Source organism: Oncorhynchus nerka, linkage group LG20 (assembly GCF_034236695.1).
Source record: "Oncorhynchus nerka isolate Pitt River linkage group LG20, Oner_Uvic_2.0, whole genome shotgun sequence".
NCBI classification, from domain to species: domain Eukaryota; kingdom Metazoa; phylum Chordata; class Actinopteri; order Salmoniformes; family Salmonidae; genus Oncorhynchus; species Oncorhynchus nerka.
In genome coordinates this window covers 3,300,197-3,315,224 of record NC_088415.1, presented here as the reverse complement: position 1 = coordinate 3,315,224, position 15,028 = coordinate 3,300,197, and the positions used below count along the sequence as shown (strand labels likewise).

The 15,028-nt window shown below is 44.6% G+C and overlaps 1 protein-coding gene across 1 annotated transcript in view; it reads left to right on the top strand.

The window, feature by feature from the left end:
* The window catches only part of oprl1 (opiate receptor-like 1), an 84,192-nt gene that overhangs the window by 53,423 nt on the left and 15,741 nt on the right, over positions 1-15,028 (top strand). The window contains exon 3 of the mRNA XM_065005128.1: positions 928-1,289. Within this exon, the coding sequence (XP_064861200.1) occupies positions 928-1,289 (362 nt within the window). The remainder of the gene's footprint in view (positions 1-927; positions 1,290-15,028) is intronic.

The window sequence follows — 15,028 nt, the reverse complement described above, 5'->3', positions numbered from 1 at the left end:
TCTTCATGACAATCTTCTTCTCAGTTCCTAAAAGGAGAAAACCCCTCAGACACAGTTGACTATCATTTCATATTAAAAAGAGTAACAAGGTTTTCTTTTGACAGCAACAATATGAAGGAATGGGAACGTGTTGTGGGTATGAAATTATAAGAAGACTTCCTGTTACATAAGAAGGTGTGGATCTATTTTCAACACTTTGTTGCCAACCTGCTTCCTGGTTACCAAGCAGGTAAATTCACAAACGCCCTTAAATAGTCAGTCAGACGGACAGACAGATGGACAGACGGACGGACAGAGTGTTTGTGTGTGTGTTTCAACAAATGGATGTTCAATATTTGGCACTGACTGTATCCGTTTTCCAACTTGACTTGGTTTTCCGCTACAGTGGCTTTCAATCTAGGTATAATATCCTTTTCTATCCTTCTTCTTCTTCTTCTTCTTCTTCTTCTTCTTCTTCTTCACCATGATAAGAACAGCCACCTATTCTACATGCTAGTTCTATTCTAGATTCTAGTTCTGTTCTATTCTAGTTCTATTCTATTCTAGTTCTATTCTAGTTCTATTCTATTCTATTCTATTCTATTTTAGTTCTATTCTATTCTAGTTCTATTCTATTCTATTCTAGTTCTATTCTATTATATTATATTCTAGTTCTATTCTATTCTAGTTCTATTCTATTCTAGTTCTATTCTAGTTCTGTTCTATTCTAGTTCTATTCTATTCTATTCTAGTTCTATTCTATTCTATTCTAGTTCTATTCTATTCTAGTTCTATTCTATTCTATTCTAGTTCTATTCTATTCTAGTTCTATTCTATTCTAGTTCTATTCTATTCTATTCTAGTTCTATTCTATTCTAGTTCTATTCTATTCTATTCTAGTTACACCAACATCTACATATGTATTAATACAATTCTCCTCTCTGCCAGGTACACCAAGATGAAGACAGCCACCAACATCTACATATTTAACCTGGCTCTGGCTGACTTCCTGGTCCTCGCTACCTTACCCTTCCAGGGAACAGACGTTTTCCTGGGCTTCTGGCCGTTCGGCAACGCCCTCTGCAAGGCCGTGGTCTCCATCGACTACTACAACATGTTCACCAGCACCTTTACTCTGACCGTGATGAGCATGGATCGCTACGTGGCCGTGTGCCATCCGGTCAAGGCCCTGGACATGAGGACGCCCCACAAGGCCAAGGTGGTCAACATCTGCGTGTGGGTCCTGGCGTCGGCGATAGGGGTACCGGCCATGGTGTTGGGAGATGTGGAGGTGGAGGTCGAACATAACAGTAGGTTATATTGGGTGTCTGTCTGTCTGTCTGTCTGTCTGTCTGTCTGTCTGTCTGTCTGTCTGTCTGCCTGCCTGCCTGCCTGCCTGCCTGCCTGTCTGTCTGTCTGTCTGTCTGTCTGTCTGTCTGTCTGTCTGTCTGTCTGTCTGTCTGTCTGTCTGTCTGTCTGTCTGTCTCTGTCTGTCTGTCTCTGTCTGTCTGTCTCTGTCTGTCTGTCTGTCTGTCTGTCTGTGGTGACGTTCAGCCTGTGGTGACATTCAGCCCCAATTCTGATATTTCTTTCGGTAGTTGGTCTTTTGATCTACCAGATCAGCTCTGATAAATAAGGAGTAGTAGACATTGTTAATTATCAAGTCTGATTTATCTGTCTGACCCTCAGTCTGACCTCTGTGTTCATCTATATTCAATTTCAGTTCAATTTAAGGGGTTTATCGATATGAGAAACATGTGTTTTACATTGCCAAAGCAAGTGAAAAATATGAAAAATGAAATAAACAATAAAAAATTAACAGTTAACATTCTACTCCCAAATGTTCCAAAGGAATAGAGACATTTCAAATTTCATAGGCAAAATACAGTGTTGTAACAATGTGCAAATAGTTAAAGTACCAACAAACAAATATATATGTGGGTTGTATTTACAATGGTTCTTGTTCTTCACTGGTTGCCCTTTTCTTGTGGCAACAGGTCACAAATCTTGATGCTGTGAAGGCACACTGTGGAATTTCACCCAGTAGATATGGAAGTTAGTCAAAATTGGATTTGTTTTTGAGTTATTTTTGGGTCTGTTGTAATCTAAGGGAAATATGTATCTCTAATATGGTCATACATTGGGCAGGAGGTTAGGAAGTACAGCTCAGTTTCCACCTCATTTTGTGGGCAGTGTGCACATAGCCTGTCTTCTCTTGAGAGCCAGGTCTGCCTACGGTGGCCTTTCTCAATAGCAAGGCTATGCTCACTGAGTCAGTCACTGTGTACTCTCTGTTTAGGGCAAAATAGCTTTCTAGTTTGTTCTGTTTTTTTGTTAATTCTTTCCAATGTGTCAAGTAATGGTATTTTTGTTTTCTCATGATTTGATTGGGTTTAATTTTGTTGCCTCCTGAGGCTTGTGGGGTCTGGTTGTGTTTGTGAACAGCGCCCCAGGACCAGCTTGCTTAGGGGACTCTTCTCCAGGTTCATCTCTCTGTAGGTGATGGCTTTGTTATGGAATGTTTGGGAATAACTTCCTTTTAAGTGGATGTAGAATTTAACGTCTCTTTTCTGGATTTTGATCATTAGCGGGTATCGGCCTAATTCTGCTCTGCATGCATTATTTTGTGTTTTACGTTGTACACAGAGGATATTTCTTTACAGAATTCTGCATTCAGAGTCTCTATTTGGTGTTTTTCCCATTTTGTGAATTCTTGGTTGGTGAGCGGACCCCAGACCTCACAACCATAAAGGGCAATGGGTTCTATGACTGATCCAAGTATTTTTAGCCAGATCCTAATTGGTATGTTCCACCTCTCTTCCTCCCATCTTCCCATCTTGGTATGTTGCATTTTATGTTCCTTTTGATGGCATAGAAGGCCCTTTGTATTTGTGGTCCTGGCAACTAGACCTTTTTTGGAACACCATTATTTTTTTGTCTTACTTCTGTGCAGAAGATATAGGTGCTGCTGTAGGCCCTCCGTCATTGGTGACAGAAGCACCAGATCATCAGCAAACAGTAGACATTTGACTTCAGATTCTAGTAGGGTGTGGCTGGGTGCTGCAGACTGTTCTAGTGCCCTCGCCAAATTGTTTAAATGTATGTTGAAGAGGGTGGGGCTTAAGCTGCATCCCTGTCTCACCCCACGACCCTGTGTGAAGAAATGTGTGTTTTTTGCAGATTTTAACCGCACACTTGTTGTTTGTGTACATGGATTTTATAATGCCGTATGTCCATGCCAAATTGAATCGAAGGCTTTTTTGAAAACAACAAAGCATGAGAAGACGTTGCCTTTGTTTTAGTTGGTTTGCTTTTCAATTAGGGTGTGGACGGTGTATACATGGTCTGTCATACGATAATTTGGTAAAAAGCCAATTTGACATTTGCTCATTACGTTGTTTCCACTGAGGACATGTACCAGTCTGCTGTAAATCAAAATGCAGAGGATTTCCACAAGGTTACTGTTGACGCATATCCCCACAAAAGTTATTGGGGTCAAATTTATCTCCCCTTTTGTGGTTTGGGGTCCTCGGTTCCAGATATTGTGGAAGATGCCAGAACTAAGGATGATGTTAAAGAGTTTAATTAAATATAGCCAATTGGAATCTGTGGTCAGTATATTTTATCATTTAATTTACGATACCATCAACACCATGGGACTTTTTGGGTTGAAGGGTTTGTATTTTGTCCTGTAGTTTAATTCAACAAAATTGAAGAATCCAGTGGGTTCTGGTAATCTTTTATAATTGATTCTAAGATTTTGTAATTGGTCATGTATATGTTTTTGTTTTTTTGTTTGTTGTTCTTTGTTTTAGGGCCAAAAAGATTGGAGAAGTGATTTATCTTTTTCCGTTTTGGATAGATAACACGTTGTGTTGTTGTTTGTTTAGTGTTTTCCAATTTGCCCAGAATTGGTTCGATTCTATGGATTCTTCAATTACATTGAGCTGATTTCTGACGTGGTATTCCTTATTTTTTTCCCCATATTGTGTTTCTGTATCGTTTTAGTGATTCGTCAAGGCTCAGGTTTTTGGAGTCCTATGTTTTTGATTGGATAGGTTTCTTAATTTATTTCTTATGTTTTTCGCATTCTTCATCAAAACATTGTTGTTCATTTTCTTAGGTTGTCTGCTTGAAATTATTTGATTTGATAGGGAAGCTGAGAGGTCAAATAAACTGTTTGGGTTTTCAACTGCCAAATTTACATTTTTTTTCCCAGGAAGTTGTCTAAAAGGGATTTGGTATTTGATATTTTGTTAGGATCCCCATTAACCACTAGGCTACCTGCCTCCCCTTGTTGCAAAAGCAGCAGCTACTCCACACCAAACATGAAACATGCCATAATACCGAACATTAACAGACAAGAACAGCTCAACGACAGAACTACATCAATTAAAACATATTTTAAAAGGCCTACATATCAATACCAATACATACACACAAACTATGTAGGTCCAATAGAGGAGAGTCATTGTGCCGCGAGGTGTTGCTTTATCTGTTTTTTGAAACCAGGTTTGCTGTTTATTTGAGCAATTTGAGATGGAACGGAGTTCCATGCGATAATGGCTCTCTATAATACTGTACGCTTTCTTGAATTTGTTCTGGATTTGGGGACTGTGAAAAGACCCCTGGTGGCATGTCTGGGGACTGTGAAAAGACCCCTGGTGGCATGTCTGGGGAATGTGAAAAGACCCCTGGTGGCATGTCTGGGGACTGTGAAAAGACCCCTGGTGGCATGTCTGGGGACTGTGAAAAGACCCCTGGTGGAGAAAGTGTGTCAGAGCTGGAAGTTGCAAACAATGTGGGATTTATATTTATATTCCATATAAAAATAAGAATTGATGCAGTCAGTCTCTCATCAACTCTTACCTAAGAGAGACTGGCATGCATAGCATTTATACAGTATTATATATCAGTCCTATGATTATAATGAAGAGCAATACGTGCCGCTCTGTTCTGGACCAGCTGCAGCTTAACTAGGTCTTTCCTGGCAGCACTGGACCACACGACTGGACAATAATCAAGATTAGACAAAACTAGAGCCTGCAGGACTTGCTTTTTGGAATGTGATGTCAAAAATGCAGAGCATCTCTCTTTATTAAGGACAGACCTCTCCCCATCTTTACAACCATTGTATCAATATGTTTTGACCATGACAGTTTACAATCGAAGGTAATTTTTTTCTCCTCAACTTGTTCAACAGCCACACCATTAATTACCAGATTCAGTTGAGGTCTAGAACTTAGGGAATGCTTTGTTCCTCAGCTCCTGACTGGTGCAGCAGTCTAAGGCACTGCCTCTCAGTGTCAAATCCAGGCTGCATCACAACCAGCTGTGATTTGGAGTCCCAAATGGGCAGTTTGGCAGGTGTAGAACATCATTGGAAAAAATAATTTGTTTTTAACTGACTTGCCTAGTTAAATAAAGGTAACATACATGATTTGTACCAAATACAATGCTCTTAGTTTTAGAGATGATCAGGACCAGTTTATTACTGGCCACCCATTCCAAAACAGACTGCAACTCTTTGTTAAGGGTTTCAGTGACTTCATTAGTTGTGGTTGCTGATGCGTATATGGTTGAAACATCAGCATACATGGACACACGTGCTTTGTTTAATGCCAGTGGCAGGTCATTGGTAAAAATAGAAAAGAGTAGAGGGCCTAGAGAGCTGCCCTGCAGTACACCACACTTTATATGTTTGACATTTTAGAACTTCCATTAAAGAAAACCCTTTGAGTTCTATTAGATAGATAGATCTGAATCCACGATATTTCAGAAGTTGAAAAGCCATAACACATACGTTGTTTTTCAACAACAGGTTATGGTCAATAATATCAAGGGCTGCGCTGAAATCTAACAGTACAGATCCCACAATCTTCTAATGATCAATTTCTTTCCACCAAGCTTCAGTCATTTGTATCAGTGCAGGACATGTTGAGTGCCCTTCTCTATAAGCATGCTGAAAGTCTGTTGTTAATTTGTTTACAAAGAAATAGCATTGTATTAGGTCAAACACGATTCTTTCCAACAGTTTGCTAAGAGCTGGAAGCAAGCTGATAGGTCTGCTGTTAGAACCAGTAAAGTCCGCTTTACCTCCCTTTGGTAGAGGAATTAGGTTGATAAGTTGATATGACAGATAGGAATGGCAATAGAGTCAGCATCCATCCCCAGTAGCTTTCCATCTAAGTCGTCAATGCCAGGAGGTTTGTCATTATTGATCTTTAAAAAATATAATTTTCCTCCACTCCAACACTAACTTTACAAAATTCAAACTCACAATGCTTTAGACAGGAAACAGAAACAGACATTTCCTGTCTTCATTATTATTTGTTTTTTATGCATGAATACGGAATGTTTGGGAATAACTTCCTTTACTTACTGTTTGTTGTGGGAATTTCCTGCCTAAGTTTGCCCACTTTGCCATAATTGGCAACATCAAATAGTTTTGTGATGAATAAGCCATCTGATTCGATAAAAGTTGAGTTGAATTTGTCTTTCTGCCCATAATCCAAAGTTGTTTTTCCATCATTCTTTATATCATTAATCTTGGCTTCAAAATACAGTTTCTTCTTCTTTTTGTTGAGTTTAGTCACATAATTTCTCAATTTGCAGTAAGTCAGCCAGTCAGATGTGCAGCCAGACATATTAGCCACTCCTTTTGCCCCATCTCTTTCAACCATACAGTTTTTCAATTCCTCATCAATTAATGGAGACTTAATAAACTCAGTAAAAAAAGAAACATCCTTTTTTCAGGACCCTGTCTTTCAAAGATAATTTGTAAAAATGTAAATAACAACACAGATCTTCATTGTAAAGGGTTTAAACACTGTTTCCCCATGCTTGTTCAATGAACCATGACAATTAATGAACATGCACCTGTGGAATGGTCGTTAAGACACTAACAGCTTACAGACGGTAGGCAATTAAGGTCACAGTTATGAAAACTTAGGACACTAAAGAGAATTTTCTATAAAAAAAACACCAAACGAAAGATGTCCAGGGTCCCTGCTCATCTGTGTTAACGTGCCTTAGGCATGCTGCAAGGAAGCATGAGGACTGCAGATATGGCCAGGGCAATAAATTGCGATGTCCATACTGTGAGATGCCTAAGACAGCGCTACAGGGAGACAGGGAGGACAGCTGATCGTACTTGCAGTAGCAGACCACGTGTAACAATACCTGCACAGGATCGGTACATCCGAACATCACATCTGCAGGACAGGTACAGGATGGCAACAACAACTGTCTGAGTTACACCAAGAATGCTCAATCCCTCCATCAGTGCTCGGACTGTCCACAATAGGCTGAGAGAGCCTGGACTGAGGGCTTGTAGGCCTGTTGTAAGGCAGGTCCTCACCAGAAATCACCGGCAACAATGACCAGACAGGACTGGCAAAAAGTGATCTTCACTGACAAGTTGTGGTTTTGTTGTTTTGTTGTCATTGCAGGCAGTCTCAATGCTATGCGTTACAGGGAAGACATCCTCCTCCCTCATGTGGTACCCTTCCTGCAGGCTCATCCTGACATGACCTTCCAACATGACAATGCCACCAGCCATACTGCTCGATCTGTACATGATTTCCCGCAAGACAGGAATGTCAGTGTTCTGCCATGGCCAGTATGTTCAGGGACACATTATTCCATTTCTGTTTGTCACATGTCTGTGGAACTTGTTCATTTAGTTTTTCTCAGTTGTTGAATCTTGCTCTGTTCATACAAATATGTACACATGTTAAGTTTGCAGAAAATAAATAAAATATATATATTTTTTACTGAGTTTAGTTCTAACAGTTAGTTTCTTAATAAGTGTATGTAAACTTCCGTGTGTGTGTGTATGTGTGTGCTGCAGGGGTTGAAGCTATAAACCATAGGCTTGGCTCTCTCATCCCTTCCAGGCTTTTGGGAGGAGGACAGAAGACGGAAGCAATGGCTCCACGCGCTCTGGTATCTTTCATGGATATGTTTCCTCTTTTGGTGCAGGATAGTTGAGGAAGATATATGTTCCTCTCAAGTTCTTGGCTCTTTCCAGAACAGCTACCTTGTCCTTGAACTTCAGGAACTTGACCACTATTGGCCTGGGCCAGCGGTGGGATTTCAAGTCCTGGGGGTGCGCTCAACCTCATCTTCAATTTCTCAGAGATCATTTCCCTCACTTTGTCCTCAGACTCTGTCCAGGTCTCATGTGGAGATTCCGTCCACAACCATGTTGTTCCACTTTGATTGTCCCTCGAGACAGGCACAAACCCGGGACAATCTGCGGTCCACAATGGATAACCGCACCTTCAAGCCCTCAATAAACTCTGCTAGCTTGATGGGCAGCTAGAGTTGAAGTCAGAAGTTTACATAAACTTTAGATTGGAGTCATTTCAACCACTCCACAAATTTCTTCTTAAAAAACTTTGGTGTTGGAAAGTCGGATAGGACATCTACTTTGTGCATGACACAAGTCATTTTTACAACAATTGTTTACAGAGAATATTTCACTTATAATTCACTGTATCACAATTCCAGTGGGTCAGAAGTTTACATACACTAAGTTGACTGTGCCTTTAAACAGCTTGGAAAATTCGAAAAAATGATGTCATGGCTTTAGAAGCTTCTGATAGGCCAATTGTGGTTTACAGTGTCTGAATGACATATCTACTGTGGTTTACAGTGTCTGAATGACATATCTACTGTGGTTTACAGTGTCTGAATGACATATCTACTGTGGTTTACACTGTCTGAATGACATATCTACTGTGGTTTACACTGTCTGAATGACATATCTACTGTGGTTTACAGTGTCTGAATGACATATCTACTGTGGTTTACACTGTCTGAATGACATATCTACTGTGGTTTACAGTGTCTGAATGAAATATCTACTGTGGTTTACACTGTCTGAATGACATATCTACTGTGGTTTACAGTGTCTGAATGACATATCTACTGTAAACTGTTTAATGTAACCCTACCTCACACAGGAAGAGGAACATCCGTAGAGTACGACCCTACCTCACATGTACATCCTGAATGACCCATCACACAGGAAGAGGAACATCTACTACCTCACACAGGAAGAGGTAGATTTACGACCCTACCTCACACAGGAAGAGTGTACATCCGGAAGAATGACCCTACCTCACACAGGAAGAGGAACATCTGTAGAGTACGACCCTACCTCACACAGGAAGAGGAACATCTGTAGAGTACAGGAAGAGGAACACCCTACCTCACACAGGAAGAGGAACATCCGTAGAGTACGAACCCTACCTCACACAGGAAGAGGAACATCCAGGAAGTAGAGACCTAACTCACAGGAAGAGGAACATCCGTAGAGTACGACCCTCACACAGGAAGAGGTACATCTGTGACCCTACCTCACACAGGAAGAGGAACATCTGTAGAGTACGACCCTACCTCACACAGGAAGAGGAACATCCGTAGAGGTACACGACCCTACCTCACACAGGAAGAGGAACATCCGTAGAGTACGACCCTACCTCACACAGGAAGAGGAACATCTGTAGAGTACGACCCTACCTCACACAGGAAGAGGAACATCTGTAGAGTACGACCCTACCTCACACAGGAAGAGGTACATCTGTAGAGTACGACCCTACCTCACACAGGAAGAGGAACATCTGTAGAGTACGACCCTACCTCACACAGGAAGAGGAACATCTGTAGAGTACGACCCTACCTCACACACATCTGTAGAGTACGACCCTACCTCACACAGGAAGAGGAACATCCGTAGAGTACGACCCTACCTCACACAGGAAGAGGAACATCTGTAGAGTACGACCCTACCTCACACAGGAAGAGGAACATCCGTAGAGTACGACCCTACCTCACACAGGAAGAGGAACATCCTACGACCCTACCTCACACAGGAAGAGGAACATCCGTAGAGTACGACCCTACCTCACACAGGAAGAGGAACATCCGATAGAGTACGACCCTACCTCACACAGGAAGAGGAACATCCGTAGAGTACGACCCTACCTCACACAGGAAGAGGTACATCCGTAGAGTACGACCCTACCTCACACTACATCCGTAGAGTCGACCCACCTCACACAGGAAGAGGAACATCCATAGAGTCTGACCCTACCTCACACAGGAAGAGGAACATCCACAGGTAGAGTACGACCTACCTCACACAGGAAGAGGTACATCCACTACCTCACACAGGAAGAGGAACATCTGTAGAGTACGACCCTACCTCACACAGGAAGAGGAACATCTGTAGAGTACGACCCTACCTCACACAGGAAGAGGAACATCCGTCACACAGGAAGAGAGACCCTACCTCACACAGGAAGAGGAACATCCCTACGACCCTACCTCACACAGGAAGAGGAACATCCGTAGAGTACGACCCTACCTCACACAGGAAGAGGAACATCTGTAGAGAACACGACCCTACCTCACACAGGAAGAGGTACATCTGTAGAGTACGACCCTACCTCACACAGGAAGAGGTACATCCGTAGAGTACGACCCTACCTCACACAGGAAGAGGAACATCTGTAGAGTACGACCCTACCTCACACAGGAAGAGGAACATCCGTAGAGTACGACCCTACCTCACACAGGAAGAGGAACATCTGTAGAGTACGACCCTACCTCACACAGGAAGAGGAACATCTGTAGAGTACGACCCTACCTCACACAGGAAGAGGAACATCCGTAGACCCTACCTCACACAGGAAGAGGAACATCTGTAGAGTACGACCCTACCTCACACAGGAAGAGGGAACCCTACCTCACACAGGAAGAGGTACATCCTGTCACACAGGAAGAGGAACATCCGTAGAGTACGACCCTACCTCACACAGGAAGAGGAACATCTGTAGAGTACGACCCTACCTCACACAGGAAGAGGTACATCTGTAGAGTACGACCCTACCTCACACAGGAAGAGGTACATCCGTAGAGTACGACCCTACCTCACACAGGAAGAGGAACATCTGTAGAGTACGACCCTACCTCACACAGGAAGAGGAACATCCTGTAGAGTACGACCCTACCTCACACAGGAAGAGGTACATCTGTAGAGTACGACCCTACCTCACACAGGAAGAGGAACATCCGTAGAGTACGACCCTACCTCACACAGGAAGAGGAACATCTGTAGAGTACTCACACAGGAAGAGGAACATCTACGACCCTACCTCACACAGGAAGAGGAACATCTACCTACCTCACACAGGAAGAGGAACATCTGTAGAGTACGACCCTACCTCACACAGGAAGAGGTACATCCGTAGAGTACGACCCTACCTCACACAGGAAGAGGAACATCACAGAGTACGACCCTACCTCACACAGGAAGAGGAACATCTGTAGAGTACGACCCTACCTCACTACATCTGTAGAGTACGAGTACGACCCTACCTCACACAGGAAGAGGAACATCTGTAGAGTACGACCCTACCTCACACAGGAAAGGAGGTACATACCTCACACAGGAAGAGGAACATCCGACCCTACCTAGAGTACGACCCTACCTCACACCTCTCACACAGGAAGAGGAACATCCTACCTCACACAGGAAGAGGAACATCCGTAGAGTACGACCCTACCTCACACAGGAAGAGGAACATCTGTAGAGTACGACCCTACCTCACACAGGAAGAGGTACATCCGTAGAGTACGACCCTACCTCACACAGGAAGAGGAACATCTGTAGAGTACGACCCTACCTCACACAGGAAGAGGTACATCTGTAGAGTACGACCCTACCTCACACAGGAAGAGGTACATCCGTAGAGTACGACCCTACCTCACACAGGAAGAGGAACATCCGTAGAGTACGACCCTACCTCACACAGGAAGAGGAACATCTGTAGAGTACGACCCTACCTCACACAGGAAGAGGAAGAGGACCCTACCTCACACAGGAAGAGGTACATCTGTAGAGAGACCTACCTGACACGGGAAGAGGTACACGACCCTACCTCACACAGGAAGAGTACATCTGTAGAGTACGACCCTACCTCACACAGGAAGAGGTACATCCAGGAAGAGGTACGACCCTACCTCACACAGGAAGAGGAACATCTGACCCTACCTCACACAGGAAGAGGAACATCCGTAGAGTACTGACCCTACCTCACACAGGAAGAGGAACATCTGTAGAGTACGACCCTACCTCACACAGGAAGAGGTACACAGGACCCTACCTCACACAGGAAGAGGAACATCTGTAGAGTACGACCCTACCTCACACAGGAAGAGGTACATCCGTAGAGTACGACCCTACCTCACACAGGAAGAGGAACATCCGTAGAGTACGACCCTACCTCACACAGGAAGAGGAACATCTGTAGAGTACGACCCTACCTCACACAGGAAGAGGAACATCTGTAGAGTACGACCCTACCTCACACAGGAAGAGGAACATCTGTAGAGTACGACCCTACCTCACACAGGAAGAGACCCTACCTCACCAGGAAGAGGAACATCTACCTCACACATACCTCACACAGGAAGAGAACAGTAGAGTACGACCCCCTCACACACACACGACCCTACCTCACACAGGAAGAGGAACATCCGTAGAGTACGAACCCTACCTCACACAGGAAGAGGTACATCCGTAGAGTACGACCCTACCTCACACAGGAAGAGGAACATCCTACCTACCTCACACAGGAAAGAGGTACATCACAGGAAGAGAACATCCACGACCCTACCTCACACAGGAAGAGGTACATCCGTAGAGTACGACCCTACCTCACACAGGAAGACCCTACCTCACACAGGAAGAACAGTAGATCCGTACGACCCTACCTCACAGGAAGAGGAAGGAAGAGGAACATCCTACGACCCTACCTCACACAGGAAGAACATCCGTAGAGTACGACCCTACCTCACACAGGAAGAGGAACATCTGTCAGAGTACGACCCTACCTCACACAGGAAGAGGTACATCCGTAGAGTACGACCCTACCTCACACAGGAAGAGGAACATCTGTACGACCCTACCTCACACAGGAAGAGGAACATCCGTAGAGTACGACCCTACCTCACACAGGAAGAGGAACATCTGTAGAGTACGACCCTACCTCACACAGGAAGAGGTACATCCACAGAGTACGAAGAGGAACATCTGACCCTACCTCCTACCTCACACAGGAAGAGGACAGAGAGAACTACCTCACACAGGAAGAGGAACATCTGTAGAGTACGACCCTACCTCACACAGGAAGAGGAAAGAGGTACATCACACAGGAAGAGGAACATCTGTAGAGTACGACCCTACCTCACACAGGAAGAGGAACATCCGTAGAGTACGACCCTACCTCACACAGGAAGAGGAACATCTGTAGAGTGCGACCCTACCTCACACAGGAAGAGGAACATCTGTAGAGTGCGACCCTACCTCACACAGGAAGAGGAACATCTGAACATCACACAGGAAGAGGTGTAGACCCTACCTCACACAGGAAGAGGACACATCCGTAGAGTACGACCCTACCTCACACAGGAAGAGGTACGACCCTACCTCACACAGGAAACGTAGAGTACGACCCTACCTCACACAGGAAGAGGTACATCTGTAGAGTACGACCCTACCTCACACAGGAAGAGGTACATCACGACCCTACCTCACACAGGAAGAGGTACATCCGTAGAGTACGACCCTACCTCACACAGGAAGAGGAACATCCGTAGAGTACGACCCTACCTCACACAGGAAGAGGAACATCCGTAGAGTACGACCCTACCTCACACAGGAAGAGGAACATCTAGAGTACGACCCTACCTCACACAGAGAACATCCGCCTACCTCACAGGAAGAGAGAACATCCGTAGAGTACGACCCTACCTCACACAGGAAGAGGAACATCCACAGACCCTACCTCACACAGGAAGAGGAACATCTGTAGAGTACGACCCTACCTCACACAGGAAGAGGAACATCTGTAGAGTACGACCCCCTCACACAGGAAGAGGTACACACCCTACCTCACAGGAAGAGGAACATCTGTAGAGTACGACCCTACCTCACACAGGAAGAGGAACATCCGTAGAGTACGACCCTACCTCACACAGGAAGAGGAACATCCGTAGAGTACGACCCTACCTCACACAGGAAGAGGAACATCCGTCACACAGGAAGAGGAACAGAGTACGACCCTACCTCACACAGGAAGAGGTACATCTGTAGAGTACGACCCTACCTCACACAGGAAGAGGTACATCCGTAGAGTACGACCCTACCTCACACAGGAAGAGGAACATCTGTAGAGTACGACCCTACCTCACACAGGAAGAGGTACATCCGTAGAGTACGACCCTACCTCACACAGGAAGAGGAACATCCTACCCTACCTCACACAGGAAGAGGAACATCTGTAGAGTACGACCCTACCTCACACAGGAAGAGGAACATCCGTAGAGTACGACCCTACCTCACACAGGAAGAGTGCGACATCTGTAGAGTACGACCCTACCTCACACAGGAAGAGGAACATCGTAGAGTACGACCCTACCTCACACAGGAAGAGGAACATCCTGTAGAGTAGACCCTACCTCACACAGGAAGAGGAACATCTGTAGAGACCCTACCTCACACGACCCTACCTCACACAGGAAGAGGAACATCCGTAGAGACGACCCTACCTCACACAGGAAGAGGTACATCTGTAGAGTACGACCCTACCTCACACAGGAAGAGGTACATCCGTCACACAGGAAGAGTACGACCCTACCTCACACAGGAAGAGGTACATCCGTAGAGTACGACCCTACCTCACACAGGAAGAGGAAGAGAGTACGACCCTACCTCACAGGAAGAGGTACATCCGTAGAGTACGACCCTACCTCACACAGGAAGAGGAACATCACAGGAAGAGGAACATCTGTAGAGTACGACCCTACCTCACACAGGAAGAGGAACATAGATACGACCCTACCTCACACAGGAAGAGGAACAGGAACGACCCTACCTCACACACAGGAAGAGGAACATCTGTAGAGTACGACCCTACCTCACACAGGAAGAGGAACATCCCAGAGTACGACCCTACCTCACACAGGAAGAGGAACA